This window comes from Lissotriton helveticus, chromosome 1_1, assembly GCF_964261635.1.
Source record: "Lissotriton helveticus chromosome 1_1, aLisHel1.1, whole genome shotgun sequence".
NCBI lineage: Eukaryota > Metazoa > Chordata > Amphibia > Caudata > Salamandridae > Lissotriton > Lissotriton helveticus.
In genome coordinates, this window is record NC_136057.1 from 1,491,646,754 (window position 1) to 1,491,662,638 (window position 15,885).

Sequence of the window (15,885 nt, forward strand, 5' to 3'; positions counted from 1 at the left end):
CATTGAACGAGAAGGCAATGATGCAGGTGGAACAAGGAAATACTTGCGCTCCCATGGAATGCTGAAAGGAAAAGCAAACAAAGAGTTGCCTCAAGTCAACGGTGGAAGGCTACAGCTAAATCAATCACACACTGAGACCGAAACGCCCCTGGACGGGACAAACACAAGAATAGGGATATCAGTCATACAATTAAGAGTGAAGACCTGCAACAGACAACAATGTTAACCAAACATGAGCAAGGAGTTAAACTAAAGCCCACTCCAAGCGCTAAAAAAATATCTACAGCTGATGTATACCTCTTGTAAATTATACAATGTCATCTGGTCAGCGAATAAAACAGTAATACCGAAAACATAGGTCAGCACTGTAATACACGAGACAGATGTCAGCTGCCAGACCTCGGTACTAGCAACAAGACAGGCTGTAACAACAGCTCGATTCAGAATACAATGTTGGAAAGATCACAACGGTGTTTTCTCAGTCCCTTCGACAGCTAGAAATATTATAGGAACAGAACTAGGTGAAACAGTTTTTAAGATCATCGTACTTTTTTTGTGCGCATTATAAAGAATGTATTATTTTTAATCAAGGGATTGTATTATTTTATTCCCAGTTGACATGTCTCCAGTTCCAGAAACCATTACTTGTTAATGTGAAGCAGCGTATGGCTCGTATAATTAATTGATTTCTTTTTTTTAACTGCCACAGCATTCATTTTTTTTCATGTGTTGAAATGGGACTTCTTTGCCATCTAAAACCTCTGGATGGTTACAATGTCATGACAGGTACAATATTGGCAACAGTTTACTATCAAACATTTTAGATTCTTGTATGAGACGTCAAATGGAATATTTAGTGCATTGTTTCTGAATCTTTATTGATGTCACATCTGCTACGGTGCTACTATATGAGACTTTGTAGTCTGAACGTATTCTGAACCTCCTTTGGTTATGATTTACAACTGACTGAACTCGCACAACAAGGTGAACTCCCCCCTCAATAGTTTCCAAAGACCCCAGAGGGACTGATACCCCGGAGTGAGCATTTACTTTTGTGTGGTTAACCAACTAACTATATGGCCTGAATGAAGGTGTTAATATTCAGCTAAACAGTGTAAATACGCCATAAGAAATAAGTTAAATTTTATTTGAAAATAATAGAAAATGTATGCCCAAGTATTTTACATTCCTGAGCATATTTTAATAGTGAACTATTTGTAGACTTTATCCTATAACTCTGTAAAATGCTGTACTAGTCTAATGAAATATTTATTAAAAAAGCACTATCAAAGCCCGGTGGCATACAGAACAAGCTTTAAAACACAAACATTGATTTCCCTGAACTGACTTTGATGAATTTAAGGCAAGCATGAGCTCAAAATTTGTGCAACAACAAGCTTTGTTTTCCTCAACTACATCTGGGAGGAGCAGTTTTTGTACTGTTTCCATAATGAACATCACATTTCACAATTATACAGTATAGCAGCAAGCATACATTTGACAGTTCTGCTTTAACGGATGCCTTACAGAATATATATTGATCAAGTGGACCCGATATCACAAAAAAACATTACACCAAAACAAGAGTAACTTGTATATGCTGAAAGCTGTTAGGAAATGAGAACAATGAGAACTTTTTTTCTGTGAAGTTCCACTGACAAATATTAACAAGTGAAGGGTAAATGTGACTGACCACGTCATCACTTTCAACTGAACACCTTCTGTAGTAGAAAATGAAGCTCACTTTCATGGTAGAAAATGCATAGACAAGTTGAATAATCTTGCCTTAATTTCCGATGATAGAATGTTACTAAATATTTTCAATTTCCCTCCCCAGGTTCAGCTGACGAGTACCTCCAAAGTCATGACATTTCATTTCCAAACACCTCCAACACCAAGGGTGTGAGCAGCATGCTGTGCTCCGGCTGGAATGAAAGGAAGCGGTACTGCTTTGAATGTTCTTCATTAAGGCTGCGCAGGTCTGCCAGCTTCTGGATCATTTTGGCATAGAGCAAGCGGTTCCCTGGGGCTGGGTGTTTGCACATGATGTATGTTTGCAAGGCATCTGAAAGACGGTCCTGGATTGACTCCACCAAAGCTGTGTCCCGAACTCCTGGGCGATCTACACAACAAAACGGGACAAATTCACATGGTCATACATACAAAACGCAGATCAACCCCACATGGCTGCACTTAAATGTTTACAAAGCACATTAAAGATAACTCGGCCTACACCAAGGTTATGGCCAGAACTCCTGGGAGATCTACACATTACAACAAAAGAGACCAGAGTTTCTCAGATATATCTCCATATGGCACACAAATAAATGCCAGTTTGCATTGCTAAAATGTTTACAAAGCAAATTAACAACAAGTACAGTGGGTGAAAATGTTCATCAAATTTTGGAGGAGCTGGCATTTCACAATCTCATAATTTCAATTATACTAACAAATGTAGACCTAGTTCATTGCAAAATTGAGTTCCAAAGCGGTTCAAATGTTGAGAGACAATATGCTATTGTCTTTTTGCGAGTCCTACACATTCGTTATTTGGATCTCGCAAATTGTGATGTGCAAAGAAGAAATTGCTTCCCATTCATTCCTATGGGCTTAGAGGCCAATAGGAATCAATACTAATTGCATGCACAATTTGCGAGTACCAAATAGGTACTCGCAAATTGCACATGCAATTTCAAGGGTGCCAAAAGGACACCCTGATCAGAAAAATACAGTAGTAGACCAAGACTTTTGCAACCGGCTTGCAGACTCTTTTCAAGCCAAAGTCAAAACAGTCTCAGACTTATTTCTATCTACCCATCAGGGGATGGGAGGGCATTAAAATGCCCCCCCCCCCGCCACGATAGAGGGTCCGAGTGATAAAGGTATGCCAGCAGCATCTAGCTCTGGTCTCTGTGCTAGACAGTGACCAATATGGTTTTAGAAGCCAGCACATCAACGAGTTGGCCCTGATTAAATATGTTGGAGGAAATAAGAGAGGTCTTGGATAAGGGTGGGAAGACTGCCCTGATCCTTTTAGACCTCTCAGCGGTATTCAGCACAGTAGATCATGATTTCCTGATAAACCGATTGTTTTCTGTAGGGATCAGGGGCAAGGCTTTGACCCTTCTGAACTCCTTTCTCCGTGACAGGGAGCAACAAGTGGAGCTTGGCGGACATACATCGTGCTGGTACACCTTTCCATGTGGGTGCCACAGGGCTCCTCTTTGAGCCCGCACTTTTCAACGTTGCCCCCCTCTGCTCTCTTATTAGGTCTTTCGGTTTCAAGACAGTGTTGTATGCCAACGATACACAAATCATAGCATCTTTTTCAGGGGACTCAACAAACACTGCTCGGAGATTTCAGGACTGCATGTGCAAAGTCGGGCGTTGGATGTTCCAAAACTGCTTACGGCTGAACACGGGGAAAACCGAGGTACTCCTGTTTGGGCGAGATACCTCCTTTTGGCAACCCAACTGGTGGCCTCAGGAAATGAGAAAGATCCCTACTCTCACCTCCAAGGTGAAAAATCTCGGAGTCTATTTTGACACCAAGTTGTCCTTCGAGGGGCAAATAAACGCAATCACATCTGCATGTTTTTACTTTATCAAAATTCTCCCCTACATCCCGTTAGAACTGCAGAAAACATGGTTACAGCCTTGATCCTGTCTAGAATAGATTATTGTAGTGGGCTGTTTCCAAATATAGTCACGTCTCCTCAACAAAATGAAAGTTCTCCAAAACGCAGCAGCTCGCCTTCTACTCAACATCCCGAAACGTCAATCAGTGGCTCATGCCCTTCCAATTTTACACTGGCTTCCAATAAAAAACAAGCATTTACAATGCAATGGTCTCGGCATTATTAAAGGTAGAGCTATTGGCATTGCTCATGACATTTTTTTTTTTAAATCATAAATAAATGGCATTGCCATTTACATTGCCAATAACTTAATCGTTAAATAAATGACATTGTCATTTACAATGCCAATAGCTTAATCGCTCGCAAATGCATGATTATTGCATTTACACCCACACAGAGCCACACACACAAAGCCACCCACACCCACAGAGCCCCACACGCACACCCACACAGAGCCCCACACACACAGAGCCCCACACAGAGCCTCACACACCCACACAGAGCCCCCCCACACACACACAGAGCCCCCACACACACAGAGCCCCACACACACACACAAAGAGCCCCACACAGACACAAAGAGCCCCACACACAAAGAGCTCCACACACACACACACAAAGAACCCCCCACACACACACAGACCCCCACACACACACACAGAGCCCCACACACACACACAGCGCCCCACACACACACACAGCGCCCCACACACACAAAGAGCCACACACACGCACACACGCAGGGAAGCAAGCACAGCCAGGGGGCAGGGAAGCAAGCACAGCCAGGGGGCAGGTAAGCAAGCACAGCCAGGGGGCAGGTAAGCAAGCACAGCCAGGGGGCAGGTAGGCAAGCACAGCCAGGGGGCAGGTAGGCAAGCACAGCCAGGGGACAAGGAAGCAAGCACAGCCAGGGGGCAGGGAAGCAAGCACAGCCAGGGGCAGGGAAGCAAGCGCAGCCAGGGGGCAGGGAAGCAAGCACAGCCAGGGGGCAGGGAAGCAAGCACAGCCAGGGGGCAGGGGACCAAGCAAAGCCAGGGGGCAGGGGAGCAAGCACAGCCAGGGGGCAGGGGAGCAAGCACAGCCAGGGGGCAGGGGAGCAAGCACAGCCAGGGGGCAGGGGAGCAAGCACAGCCAGGGGGCAGGGGAGCAAGCACAGCCAGGGGGCAGGGGAGCAAGCACAGCCAGGGTGAAGGGAAGCAAGCACAGCCAGGGGGCAGGGAAGCAAGCACAGCAAGCACAGCCAGGGTGGAGGAAAGCAAGCACAGCCAGGGTGGAGGAAAGCAAGCACAGCCAGGGGGCAGGGAAGCAAGCACAGCCAGGGAGCAGGGAAGCAAGCACAGCAAGGGGGCAGGGAAGCAAGCACAGCCAGGGGGCAGGGAAGCAAGCACAGCCAGGGGGCAGGGAAGCAAGCACAGCCAGGGGGCAGGGAAGCAAGCACAGCCAGGGGGCAGGGAAGCAAGCACAGCCAGGGGGCAGGGAAGCAAGCACAGCCAGGGGGCAGGGAAGCAAGCACAGCCAGGGGGCAGGGAAGCAAGCACAGCCAGGGGGCAGGGAAGCAAGCACAGCCAGGGGGCAGTGAAGCAAGCACAGCCAGGGGGCAGGGGAGCAAGCACAGCCAGGGAGCAGGGGAGCAAGCACAGCCAGGGGCAGGGGAGCAAGCACAGCCAGGGGGCAGGGAAGCAAGCACAGCCAGGGAAGCAAGCACAGCGAGGTGGCAGGGAAGCAAGCACAGCGAGGGGGCAGGGAAGCAAGCACAGCGAGGGGGCAGGGAAGCAAGCACAGTGAGGGGGCAGAGAAGCAAGCACAGCGAGGGGGCAGGGAAGCAAGCACAGCGAGGGGGCAGGAAAGCAAGCACAGCGATAGTAACACTTTATTTAGCATACCCAAATACACCAATAGACAGCCGAAAGGCGATTGGGTAACTTTTGTGGAGCTCCCGCATCTTTGCTACACTGATGTGTTAACTTTTTTGCAATTTTTGATCTGCTTGAAAAACAGACTATTTTTGTTGAAGTCTGGAAATTCTTTAGCGTATGGGTTATATGCCATCAAATTAAAATCTACCATTATGCTTAAAACACATGTAATTCGAGATGGATTGCCAATCCTGACAATTTAACCACATATAAAAAATATAATCTTATAGAACATTATCTCGCAAACTTTTCCTTACGTTAACCGCATTTTGCAATACCAACTCAAACTTTACAATATGGCATAAACCTCGATGTTCAACATATTAGTTGCTTAAGATTTACAATTTACTTAGCAACCAACACAAGGTGCCCCAATATTCAATATCTTCTAGACTCTGCTGTGATCCTGGCTCAAATACACGTCAGAATTGTTATTTTTTCCATTAACATTCAAAAACCTGGACGTCATGCAATTCACCTGTTTAAGTGATGGGCACGGTTTTCAGATGATCTGAAAAGTCTCAAAAAAGAGATTTTCCCAGAGTCGTTGAACAAATGTAGTACTCTCAGATATAACTTACCTCTTCTGAAGATCCAATTTTCGACACAAGAATGTACACTACGAGATCCGTATAAGACCAATTGTATAAACACATCTCAACCCTGTGCAATCATCAATAATCTATGTGTATATCTCTTCATAATATTCATGAACATTTTAAATATTCTTAAAACGGTCTTTATCCAAAAGAAAAAAAAGACGTTTGGGTCACAATACAGCTTCAGGTCCACTCTGATCTATGGAATTATGGAGGAGTCTGTAAAGAACTAGGTTTTCAAGCCTTTAGCCCAATCCTCTAAATAAATGTAACCAAGACTGCAAACCATCATACTGGCATCCTCCTAACTGAACTCATGCCATGCTGCCAAGGCCGACAGTTTATGTTGTGGTTACAGAGTTTCTTGAAAAAAAAATTAAAATGCAAAAACCTAGAATCGAACAATTACAACAGGATATCAAGTCTCCCATTCTTTGACAAAATCACAAAATGATATTGTCCCACCAAGTAAAGCTGTAAAATGTTTTCAACCTCAAACAAGCTAGCTCTTGCTCCATGGAAATGAATCCACATTACTAGATGTTAGGAGAAGCTTCTCTGGGTTAAAACATTTTGGTAAGTTGGTGGTACCTACAGGAGCGTCTGCAACCTTGAATAGCAACAATCAATACAGACTACTTAAACAAAGGGGCAGTAGAATAATTATCGTAGGACTAACATGATTGTAGCTACACTTTCATAAAATGCCTACTCATGGTCCAACGCACCCATATTACATCGGTGTGCATCATGGTTAAACGTGAGCCTCTTTTAACCCTTTCTATGCTGATGACGGAACCGCTCCGTCATCAGCTGCGGTGGCGCTGTGCTGATGACGGAGTGGTTCCGTCATGGCCCGGCCGCGGCGCTGATTCCGCGCCTGCGCTGGGCGATCTATTGAGCGGGTGGGGCCATGACAGAACCGCTCCGTCATGAGCACAGCCCAACCGCGGCTGATGACGGAGCGGTTCCGTCACCAGCATGCGGCCGCCCCGCCCCCTTAGCGCTGCAACAGAATAGCCGCCGCAGCGATGTGGTTAAACACACACTTGTTTACAGTAGCCTCTCATTGAGCATAAAAGAAAGGTCACCGAGTCAATGGAACTGTCAGTCACCGGCTGTCTTGCCATCTCTGATGATGATGGCATTCTGGTGTTCCTATAACTTAAAGGAACCCGGGGCAAGTCCTTAACCCAGAGTATCTCACCACTAACACACCAACTATCTCAGCACAGGTCTTGGTAGGTGTCAAGCTTCCTTAGCGTAGCATGACCTGGTTGCTAGGGTCCTTTGGGGACGAAAACATAATCTCACGCACTAGAATGGTTAGTGTCTTACTTCCACTATGTAAAGACACCCAATAGACGCTACTGCAGATCGAGTGAAGCCCCAATGTTGACCCCAGGAAGCCTCCCAGCAGAAGCTGAGACACTCCTGCAAAATCAAGGCTGCAAGTTTCCTGACCTCAGAATGCCCCTCTGCACAGACCACGAGGCCAGCTATGTGGAACAATAAAGATGCAATGCAGATTCAATAATGCCTCCACCGCCTACGCCCTACCACCAATGCCTCCTTACCCGACCTCATGATGGTATTTCTGCAGAGTCCAGGATTCGCCATTTCTTAGATAGCCCTTGGCCCCACCCGCAGACCCTTCCCCATCTGCATTCCTTAAAATGCCCGCAGACACCGCATAACGAGCATATTCAACATGCCACGGTGGAATACCACTGTATTCCAAGTGCGGATTTAATCATCTGTCTACAACAGCAGTCTCAGGGCGACTGCACATCTCCCATCCCCACACCGCTCCGCCTCCTTCCGTGTACTGGTCGCAGAGGCACAGCGGCTGCGGACCCGCTACTCCGGTCCCTCCCAACCGCCTCCCTCCTCCCAGAGTCCCTTGGCCCCGTACCTTTGAACTGGTAGTCGTACTCGTCGTCCCGGGTGCCCATGTCCGTGTCGGTCTCCGGACAATGCAGACTCTGTTGGATCCTGACCCTGCAGGGTGGAAGCGACCAATCACAAACGGCGAGCAAGAAGTGGACACGGGATGCCAGGCACGCAGCTAGTCGAATGCTACGGCGTGCTGACTGGCAGAGCAGCGGACCAATGGAATTCAGGGCATTAGGAACAGAGTAACGGCCACTGTACGGTAATGCTATTATTGTCAGATCAACCCGGAAATACATGTGGTGGAACGGTGTACGGTCGGTGCAGCCGGAAATACAACGAGAAAATCTTGCTGGGTCGGCTGTTGTGATTAGAACCAGAGTTGGTTACAAATATAGCAAGGGTACAATATACCCGCGGAGTAGTGGCTGGCGTATCTGTAAATATAAGGGATGAAAACTCGCAGGTTCAAGGCAAGAGTCCTGTAAACAGCAGGGCGTAAGAGAGGGTATAGGGGTGGAACTATTCATTAAAAATGGCTGCCGCAAAGCTCCGAAAATTGTCGGATTTGGGGGCGTGTTTTTTTGCGTTCTGAGTGACGGATGACGTCACAGGGCGAAAGAATGCAAAAAACACGCCCCGAATCCGAAAGAGACGGGGCTTGAATGGAGTGACGCCCCTCTCCTCCAATGGCTGGCCTCCGTTTAGGAAGCCAGCCAATGGAGGAGAGGGGCGGGTTCAAGCCCCCCTAACCTAAAAACATAACATCTTCGGACTCTGCCCACTGCTTCGCAGTGCGACGGTCCTCGACCTAAAAAAGGATAGAATTCAAGGCCCTCTGTATCGCCTTTAAAGCACTACATGGCATGGGCCCTGAATATTTCGCAGACATGTTCAAGTGGTATATTCCAGAAAGGCAGCTGCGCTCTGCGACCGCTGCAAATCTGATAATCCCCAGGGCCAAGGGGGCCTCCTAGGGGGGGGGGAGGTTTTGTTTTGAGAACAGCCAGATTGTTTTCTGTCTTTAGTCGGAGGGAGTTTCACAATCTACAGGGATTTCATAAACTTTTAAAAAGTCAGCTTTTTAACAACTAGCCCTCACAGCATGTTAACTTTCCACTCTGGCTAGTATATCAGGGGGAGCCGCAGAGCCTAGACACCTCCGGGTATTAGCACGTGTTATAAATGTAATTTTCATTTCATTTAATTTCTGATGCACCTCATAATATGCAATTTTAACACATGCTGCACGCACACACACATGCCCCAAGGACATGTATGTGTGAAACTCCCTCCTTTTGTGCTCCCGGACTCTTGCCTTTCATGGATCCTGTCTTTTTCTGGATCGTTAATTTATCCGGGCATTGTATGTGTTATCTTTCAGTAATTAATGTGATTTTCTTTTGTCGTTTGTTCCCCCTCTGTTGACCTGCCAGTTCCGACTCTCTTCCTAGCCCCGTGTCCGTTGTTGCCCTTTGACTAAGCTCTCCTTCTCCCTTTGTTGGGGAAAGATCTAATATTCTTACTCTGGAGTCTCAGTGAACCCTCTGAGAGAGTCCACAGCGTCAAGGGAGCCACTCACAGTAGAGGTATGGTATGGCACCCCTTGCCAAAGCACTCCCTCTCCCCTTTTTGGGGAAGGATCCAGTAGGTAGGCCTTCGAGTCTCAGAGACCCCTCTGAGAGAGTCCACTGCGTATAGGGAGCCTCTTGCAACAGAGATGGGGAAATGATACCACTTCCCCTGGGATCACAGCTTACTGGACTTTAGACGCAGTTTTGACTCGTCTACCGGTTTGTGTCCCCGTCACCCTCCCCCTCCTCTTTCCATGCTGTGTCTCTCAGCCTCCCCTCCCCTTTCTCTCCTCCACTCTGTCTTCTTCCCCTGCTTCTACCCCCCTCCCCTGAGTCTCTCCCCTTACCTACTTTTTCCCTTACGTATATGTCCTTTTTGTTTGTCTCGACCTTACATGTAACTATGGTCGCCAAGCTCTAATAACTATGTAACCTTAGTAACGATGTAACCTGCAACTATGGTCTGATACTCATGTAAAGCGCTCCGATACCTCCGGGTCTAGCCAGCGCTATATAAAACCTTTAAAATAAAATAAAAATAAATAAATAAACGTAGAACTTTGAAAAATGCACTTTTATGCATTTTCCAAAGTCCTCGCAAATTACCATCAACTTTGAATTGATGGTAATTTGCGTTTCTTAATTGCAAAATCACAATATTTTTGGGGTTGTTGCATTGCATTTAGGGAATCGCAATTTGCGATTCCCTAAATGCAATTGCAATTTAAGTAATCGCAGTTGTAGCGATAACTTAAACAGCGATCTTTGCATTTGCGATGATGCATCCCAAATGCAGAAATTGCGGTCACAAAGGGGCAGATCGCAATTTACAATGATGCATGTGGCCCTCAGAGTTCAAGCCACATATTAAAGTCAATAAAAAAAATGGAGTGAGTTAATTTTTATAACATATCCCACCATTCCTTTTGTGGTATGTTTGAGCTCTCTTATATTATTGTATTATATTTGTATTTACCTAGCATTAATACAGCGCGACAGGGTGCAAAAGTACTCTGTCAGAAGGGTAGCATTCTAAATGGAGGGGGAGAGCTTGATTGGAAGAATGCTGTATTTGCTGTGGGCCAAGGAGTAAAGCATTTTGCGTTACATGTGAGTGACCAGAGAGGTGTTCTTATCAGGTTTTAGATCTCATCTTTTAGTGGTTTGATTGAGTAATTACAAATGAGAAACAAGCTTTGATGTGGCAGGCAGCTGACAAAGTGTGCACAGCTATTACTGAACATAGCAGGCATCGGTGACTGGAAGGATTTTCCATTCATCGGAAAGAACAACGTGATTGACAACCAAAGATACTAACCAGCACAAATTCGGTACTAAGCAAAAAAACAGTAAGGTAATAATTATATATCATAGCGGAGAGATACAACATTCCAATGAACAATTCTAGCAGTAGGGGCGAGTGGGAGAAGGAAAGAAGCACTTGTCCATACAGCATCTACTGCTGGGGTATTAAATGGCAAGCCTCTGGGCAGGCTGAAGCCCACAAAGTACATACAACTGGTCTCTTTTTTGAGACAGCAAATGCACACCGGCTGGAGCCGAGCCCTAAAACTGTGGGCATCTGGGTGTGCCATGAAATTCAAGACATCCACATATTGCAATCGGTTGCAGGAATCATGCTTACCTTCTCAAACCTCAAGGGATACATCTGCTTCACTTCCTGCAACGATGTAGTTTCTGCCTTCCAACCTCTTGCTCTCTGGATAAAAGCAGTGGGGTGGATAACTTGTTTTAAAATGTCCCTGTACGCGCTTCTGCCCGACAACCTCAAGCGCTCAATCAAATCAAACTGGCTGCAGAGACTCATTGACATGCGATCTGAAAACACTGCGGTTAGCCACGAAGCCCATGTTGCTGGAGGCTCTGGGAGCTACTTACAGGGAGCAGTGAGACGTCCCACCTACTAACTTGATGTTCGGTTGTTAATGTTAGAGCAGGCGATCGTAAATCCTAGGAGGCTTTTCTAGCCGTGGAAAAACGCATACAAAGTATTACAATGAAGTTGAATAATATTGCCATATTTTATTGAAGAGAGCAGGGCACACTGTCCCTAGGTCTGTAGGTCTGTACTGATCATTGTCCAACTGATTAAGAGAGAGGATGTGACGTAATGCCCAGAGCTGCCGACCTTCGAGCTGGGGAATCTCGGTGTCGGCTCAACATCCTGTGATTCTGGGCAAATCAATTGATCTCTCCGGACCTACTAAGAAATAAATGTATCCTTGTGCAATGTAACTAGTGTTCATGTAAGCGCTCCAATCACTTCAGGTTGAGGGAGCGCTATAATAAAACTGCACAAAAAAAACTAGTGGGAGACAGAGAGGATGCAACAACATACAGTGAAAGAACAGGGAGTGAGAAAGCAACATAGAGGGATTGTGAGAGGCAATGACCAATAAAGAAATACCTAGGCGGCATGAGTATGAAACAAAGAACGGTGCAAGTAAAAGCAGTAGGACTTGTGAAAAGCTTTCTTAAAGTAATAAAATAGTAGTCCTGAAACAATGCCTTAAAACAGCCCCTGCACATGGTTAGCAGCAATTGGTCGGTGCTCTAGGGGAGGGCTAAAGACGGGAAGAGACATGATGAATGCATGCCATGGGCAAATGGGGAGAATGAATAATGGAGTGCCGAGGGAGGCAGCACATGAAAAGCCTATGGGTGGCTTGAAGCACACAAATTACATACAACAGGTCTCTTTTCGAGACAACGCAAGCATGCCTTATAGAGTCCAGACCTAAAATGGCCCAAATAGGACACATCTATTGATGGGTGCTGGCTTTCTAGATTTTTGTGAATGTATCATGTAGAGGAGTGTCTGTATCACCGTAAAGAAAAAACAGCAAGGGCTAGGGGAATTATGGTATGGAAGCCACTATCTACCTGGGAGGATGCAATGACTGCTTGAGTAAACCGAACTTCCAAGCCAGGTCTTCCCTGGACTGGAAACAAGTTTCCTGGGACCGGTTTCGGGGTAACACCCCTCATCAGTCAGGCTAGCTTGAATCCAGTGGTAAAGTGAGCAAGGGACCCACATCTGGGCAACTCTGCCAACTGTGTGCTGTCAGCCGTGTGACGCCAATCTCTACTTCTCAAGGTGGACCCAAAGTTGGGAGCGTGACGTCCTCTGAAGTGAGGGCAATGGCCCAAGGTGGTAGCTTCGGCGACCCCTTCATTAAAGAGTTGGGGAAGTTTGTCATGATGTTCTTGTCCCTAGATAAGGCACAAACTTCTCTCAAGAGAATTTTCAACCCTCGGGTTTTCCAGGGGGCTTATTAGCCTGCCGCTTTTCCCCTCAACTTCCTCAGCCAGCCGCTTCTTCTCTCAACTTCTCGCCAGGGGACAAGGTTCCAAACAGTGGCAGGACCAATCTCATTTCATCCCATTCTACCCCACCAGAAGTCAGCAGTTCTGTGGCAGGGCGGCTTCAGCGGACAAGCCTCCCACTACTCCACTAATGGTGAGTGTGCACCCTTCTTCCCATCTAGGGGGCCATCTGGTGTATTTTTTTCCATGCTTGGGCATCCCTCATGATGGATGCATAGGTCTGGCAGACAGTCAGGGGGTTCCGGATTGAGTTTTTTTTGCCTCCACACAAGGAGTTGCCACCCTGCCTAATACATTTTCTCTGCAGGCTGTCAATCTTACGGACAAAGAGGTAGAGGCTCTGTTAGAAAAAGGGGCCATTTGCTTGTTCTTGCCCCACCCCAATGTTTTCAAAAGCAATCTCACCTTGGTCCACAAGCAAGACGGTGGTAAGCTACTGGTAATCAACCTCAGAGATTTTAATGAGTGGCTGGTGTACCGTCACTTCAAAATAGAGTGTATTCATCTCCTGCGGGATGTTTTACAGTCGTTCGATTGGATGGTGTGTCTGGACCCAAAAGGCACTCGTCCACTATACCGATGTTTTCTCCCCATCTGCGGTTCCTCCAGTTCATCTGGCATTACCAGACATTCAAATTCACGGCTCTCCTGTTCGGGCCGCCCTCAGCCCAGTGGTGTTTCACGAAAGTCCTCAAACCGGTTTTGGAACACCTGCGAGCGCAGTGAATGAGGATCATCATCTACTTAGACCACATGCTCCTTCTGGGTCAGTGTTCTAGAAAACTCTCTTCTATTGCATAGAGCAGTACACCTCCTGGAGGGTTTGGGGTTTGTATTAGAGAAAGAGTCTCGTCTGAACCTTTCCCAGATAAACTTTCTAGGGTTTGTGACAGATTCCACAGTGGCGCCACTGAGCCTAACTTCCCGGAAGGAGAAAAAGATCAGGCACATGTTGCAGAGATCCACCTCCAGGCAACACACATCCCTCTGGAAATTGCTTGCCTGGTGGGCCTACTGTCATCATCCATCCAGGCGATCTTCCCAGGACCCCCAGTCTACCGAGCGTTACAGTGTCTCAAAGAACACCACTTAAGAAGGGGCCAATATACTCTTAGCCTTGTCGGACGAGGCAAGGGAGGAAATACGGAGGTGGCTTTCCCACATGGCTGCCTGGAACGGGAAAGTGATTTTTGGCTCAAACCCGGATCTGGTCATAGAATCAGACGCTACCAGGTTAGGCCGGGGCACACACAGTGGGGAACTCTCCACAGGAGGAAGCTGATATCACCAAGAATAGAGGTTATATATCAATTGTCTACAGCTCCTGGCTGTCATTTGCAGTCCATTGTTGGACCAAGGACAGAATTCAATCCTGTGTCTTCCCCAAGATGGACAACGAATCAGCAGTGCATTAAGTCAAGCATCTAGGATGGACCAAATCATTTATCAGTCACAGCTGAGTATCTCCTCAGTAAAGTAAATCAGGTGGTGGATTGGCACTCCCACCATCTCCTCACTTCGCGTTTGTAAAAGTTGGATCTGGGGGTCTTCGCAATAATCTCAGGTAAGTGGGGACCATTCGCAATGGACCTGTTTGCCTCATGCCCGGACCATCAGGTGGTCAGGCTCTTCATCTGGAGGCCAGACCCACAGGCGGTGGCAATGGAAACATTCCTTGAAGATTGGATTCAGGAGAGAGGTTGTGAATTTCCCCCAGTCTCAATGATTACAAGGATTTCAGCCCAGGTACAGAGGCAGCAAGCTAAGGCAGTCCTGGTAATGCCCTTTTGAAGGTTGGGGGTTTGGTCTCCAGTTCTGATGGAACTGTCTTGGGATTCTCCAACAATTCTCCCCCTATTTCACACTTTCTTCCTGAATCGGACCAAGCACCGCACCGTTTCGTGAAAGAAGTCTCCTTGCGCCTGATGGTATGGATGATTAAAGGGAACACTTAAAATCCCAGGACTTTTGAGACAGGCTGAGATCCTCCTATCCCAAGCCTCAGACAGACAGCACAGTTAAGCGGTATAGGTGAGCCTGGACGAAATGGATGGGTTGGTGTCTGCGATGGGGCTTTGATCCCGTCGTTACAGATGAAGTCCAGATATTATATTTTTGTCTGAATTGGCTTCCAATGGTCTGGCCTACCATTCCATTAATTCCTTTCATTCAGCTTCATCTGTTGGTTATGCCCGTTTGATGGGTCCTCTGTGTTTGCCTCTTCTTGCTGCTGGAGCCTCGCTATTCGGCTCTTTGGGATGTTACTCAAACTCTTAACCTATTCCTCTCATGGCAGCCCAATAGATGTATGTCTAGGAAGGAGCTTTCAGTCAAACTGGCCATGTTGTTGTGCTTTCTGTCACGTAGAAGGGTCTCGGTTGTAGAAGTCCTTGGTATTACAGGTATAGCATTTTTCCCGGAAGGGGTCTCCTTCACAGTCAGAAGATGGACTAAGCCCAATACTAGAATTATCTCTTATTCGGTGTTTGCCGATTTTTCCAAGCTGTGTCTGGTACAGTGCTTGAAGACCTATGAGGAGATAACTGAAGAACTCTGTCCGCCGGGCGAGCCGCAACTACACATTGCATTGTGGAATCTGTTTAAAGCGGTTTCTTCACCCACAATCGCTTGTTGGGTATGTTCGGTCATGCAGGTAGCAGGTATAAATGTTGAGTTGTTTGGAGCGCAATCAGAGAGAGGGGCAATGAACTTGAAAACATTCAGCCTGGGCATTGGTTTGGAGGACATTATGAATGCAGAAACTGGTCTTCAGATTCCACATTTAAGAGGTTCTACTTTAAGCCGGTGGTGGATGTGACTGATTTGGTAGTGAGCAAGCTTTATAGAATGGATTCCTGCTCCACGATCACTGGTGGGAACGCGATCGTGGAGCAGGAATTCCACCAACTAGACACCC

General features: G+C 46.8%; 1 protein-coding gene across 2 annotated transcripts in view; it reads right to left on the bottom strand.

Annotated features, from left to right (window-relative positions):
* Positions 1-579: 579 nt before the first annotated feature.
* Positions 580-15,885, bottom strand: part of VDR (vitamin D receptor) — a 1,330,217-nt gene continuing 1,314,911 nt past the window's right edge. For both annotated transcript variants that reach the window (XM_078686550.1, XM_078686559.1), the window contains one exon: positions 580-2,122. In XM_078686550.1, coding sequence (XP_078542676.1) covers positions 1,863-2,122 — 260 coding nt within the window. In that variant the 3' untranslated portion in view covers positions 580-1,862. The remainder of the gene's footprint in view (positions 2,123-15,885) is intronic.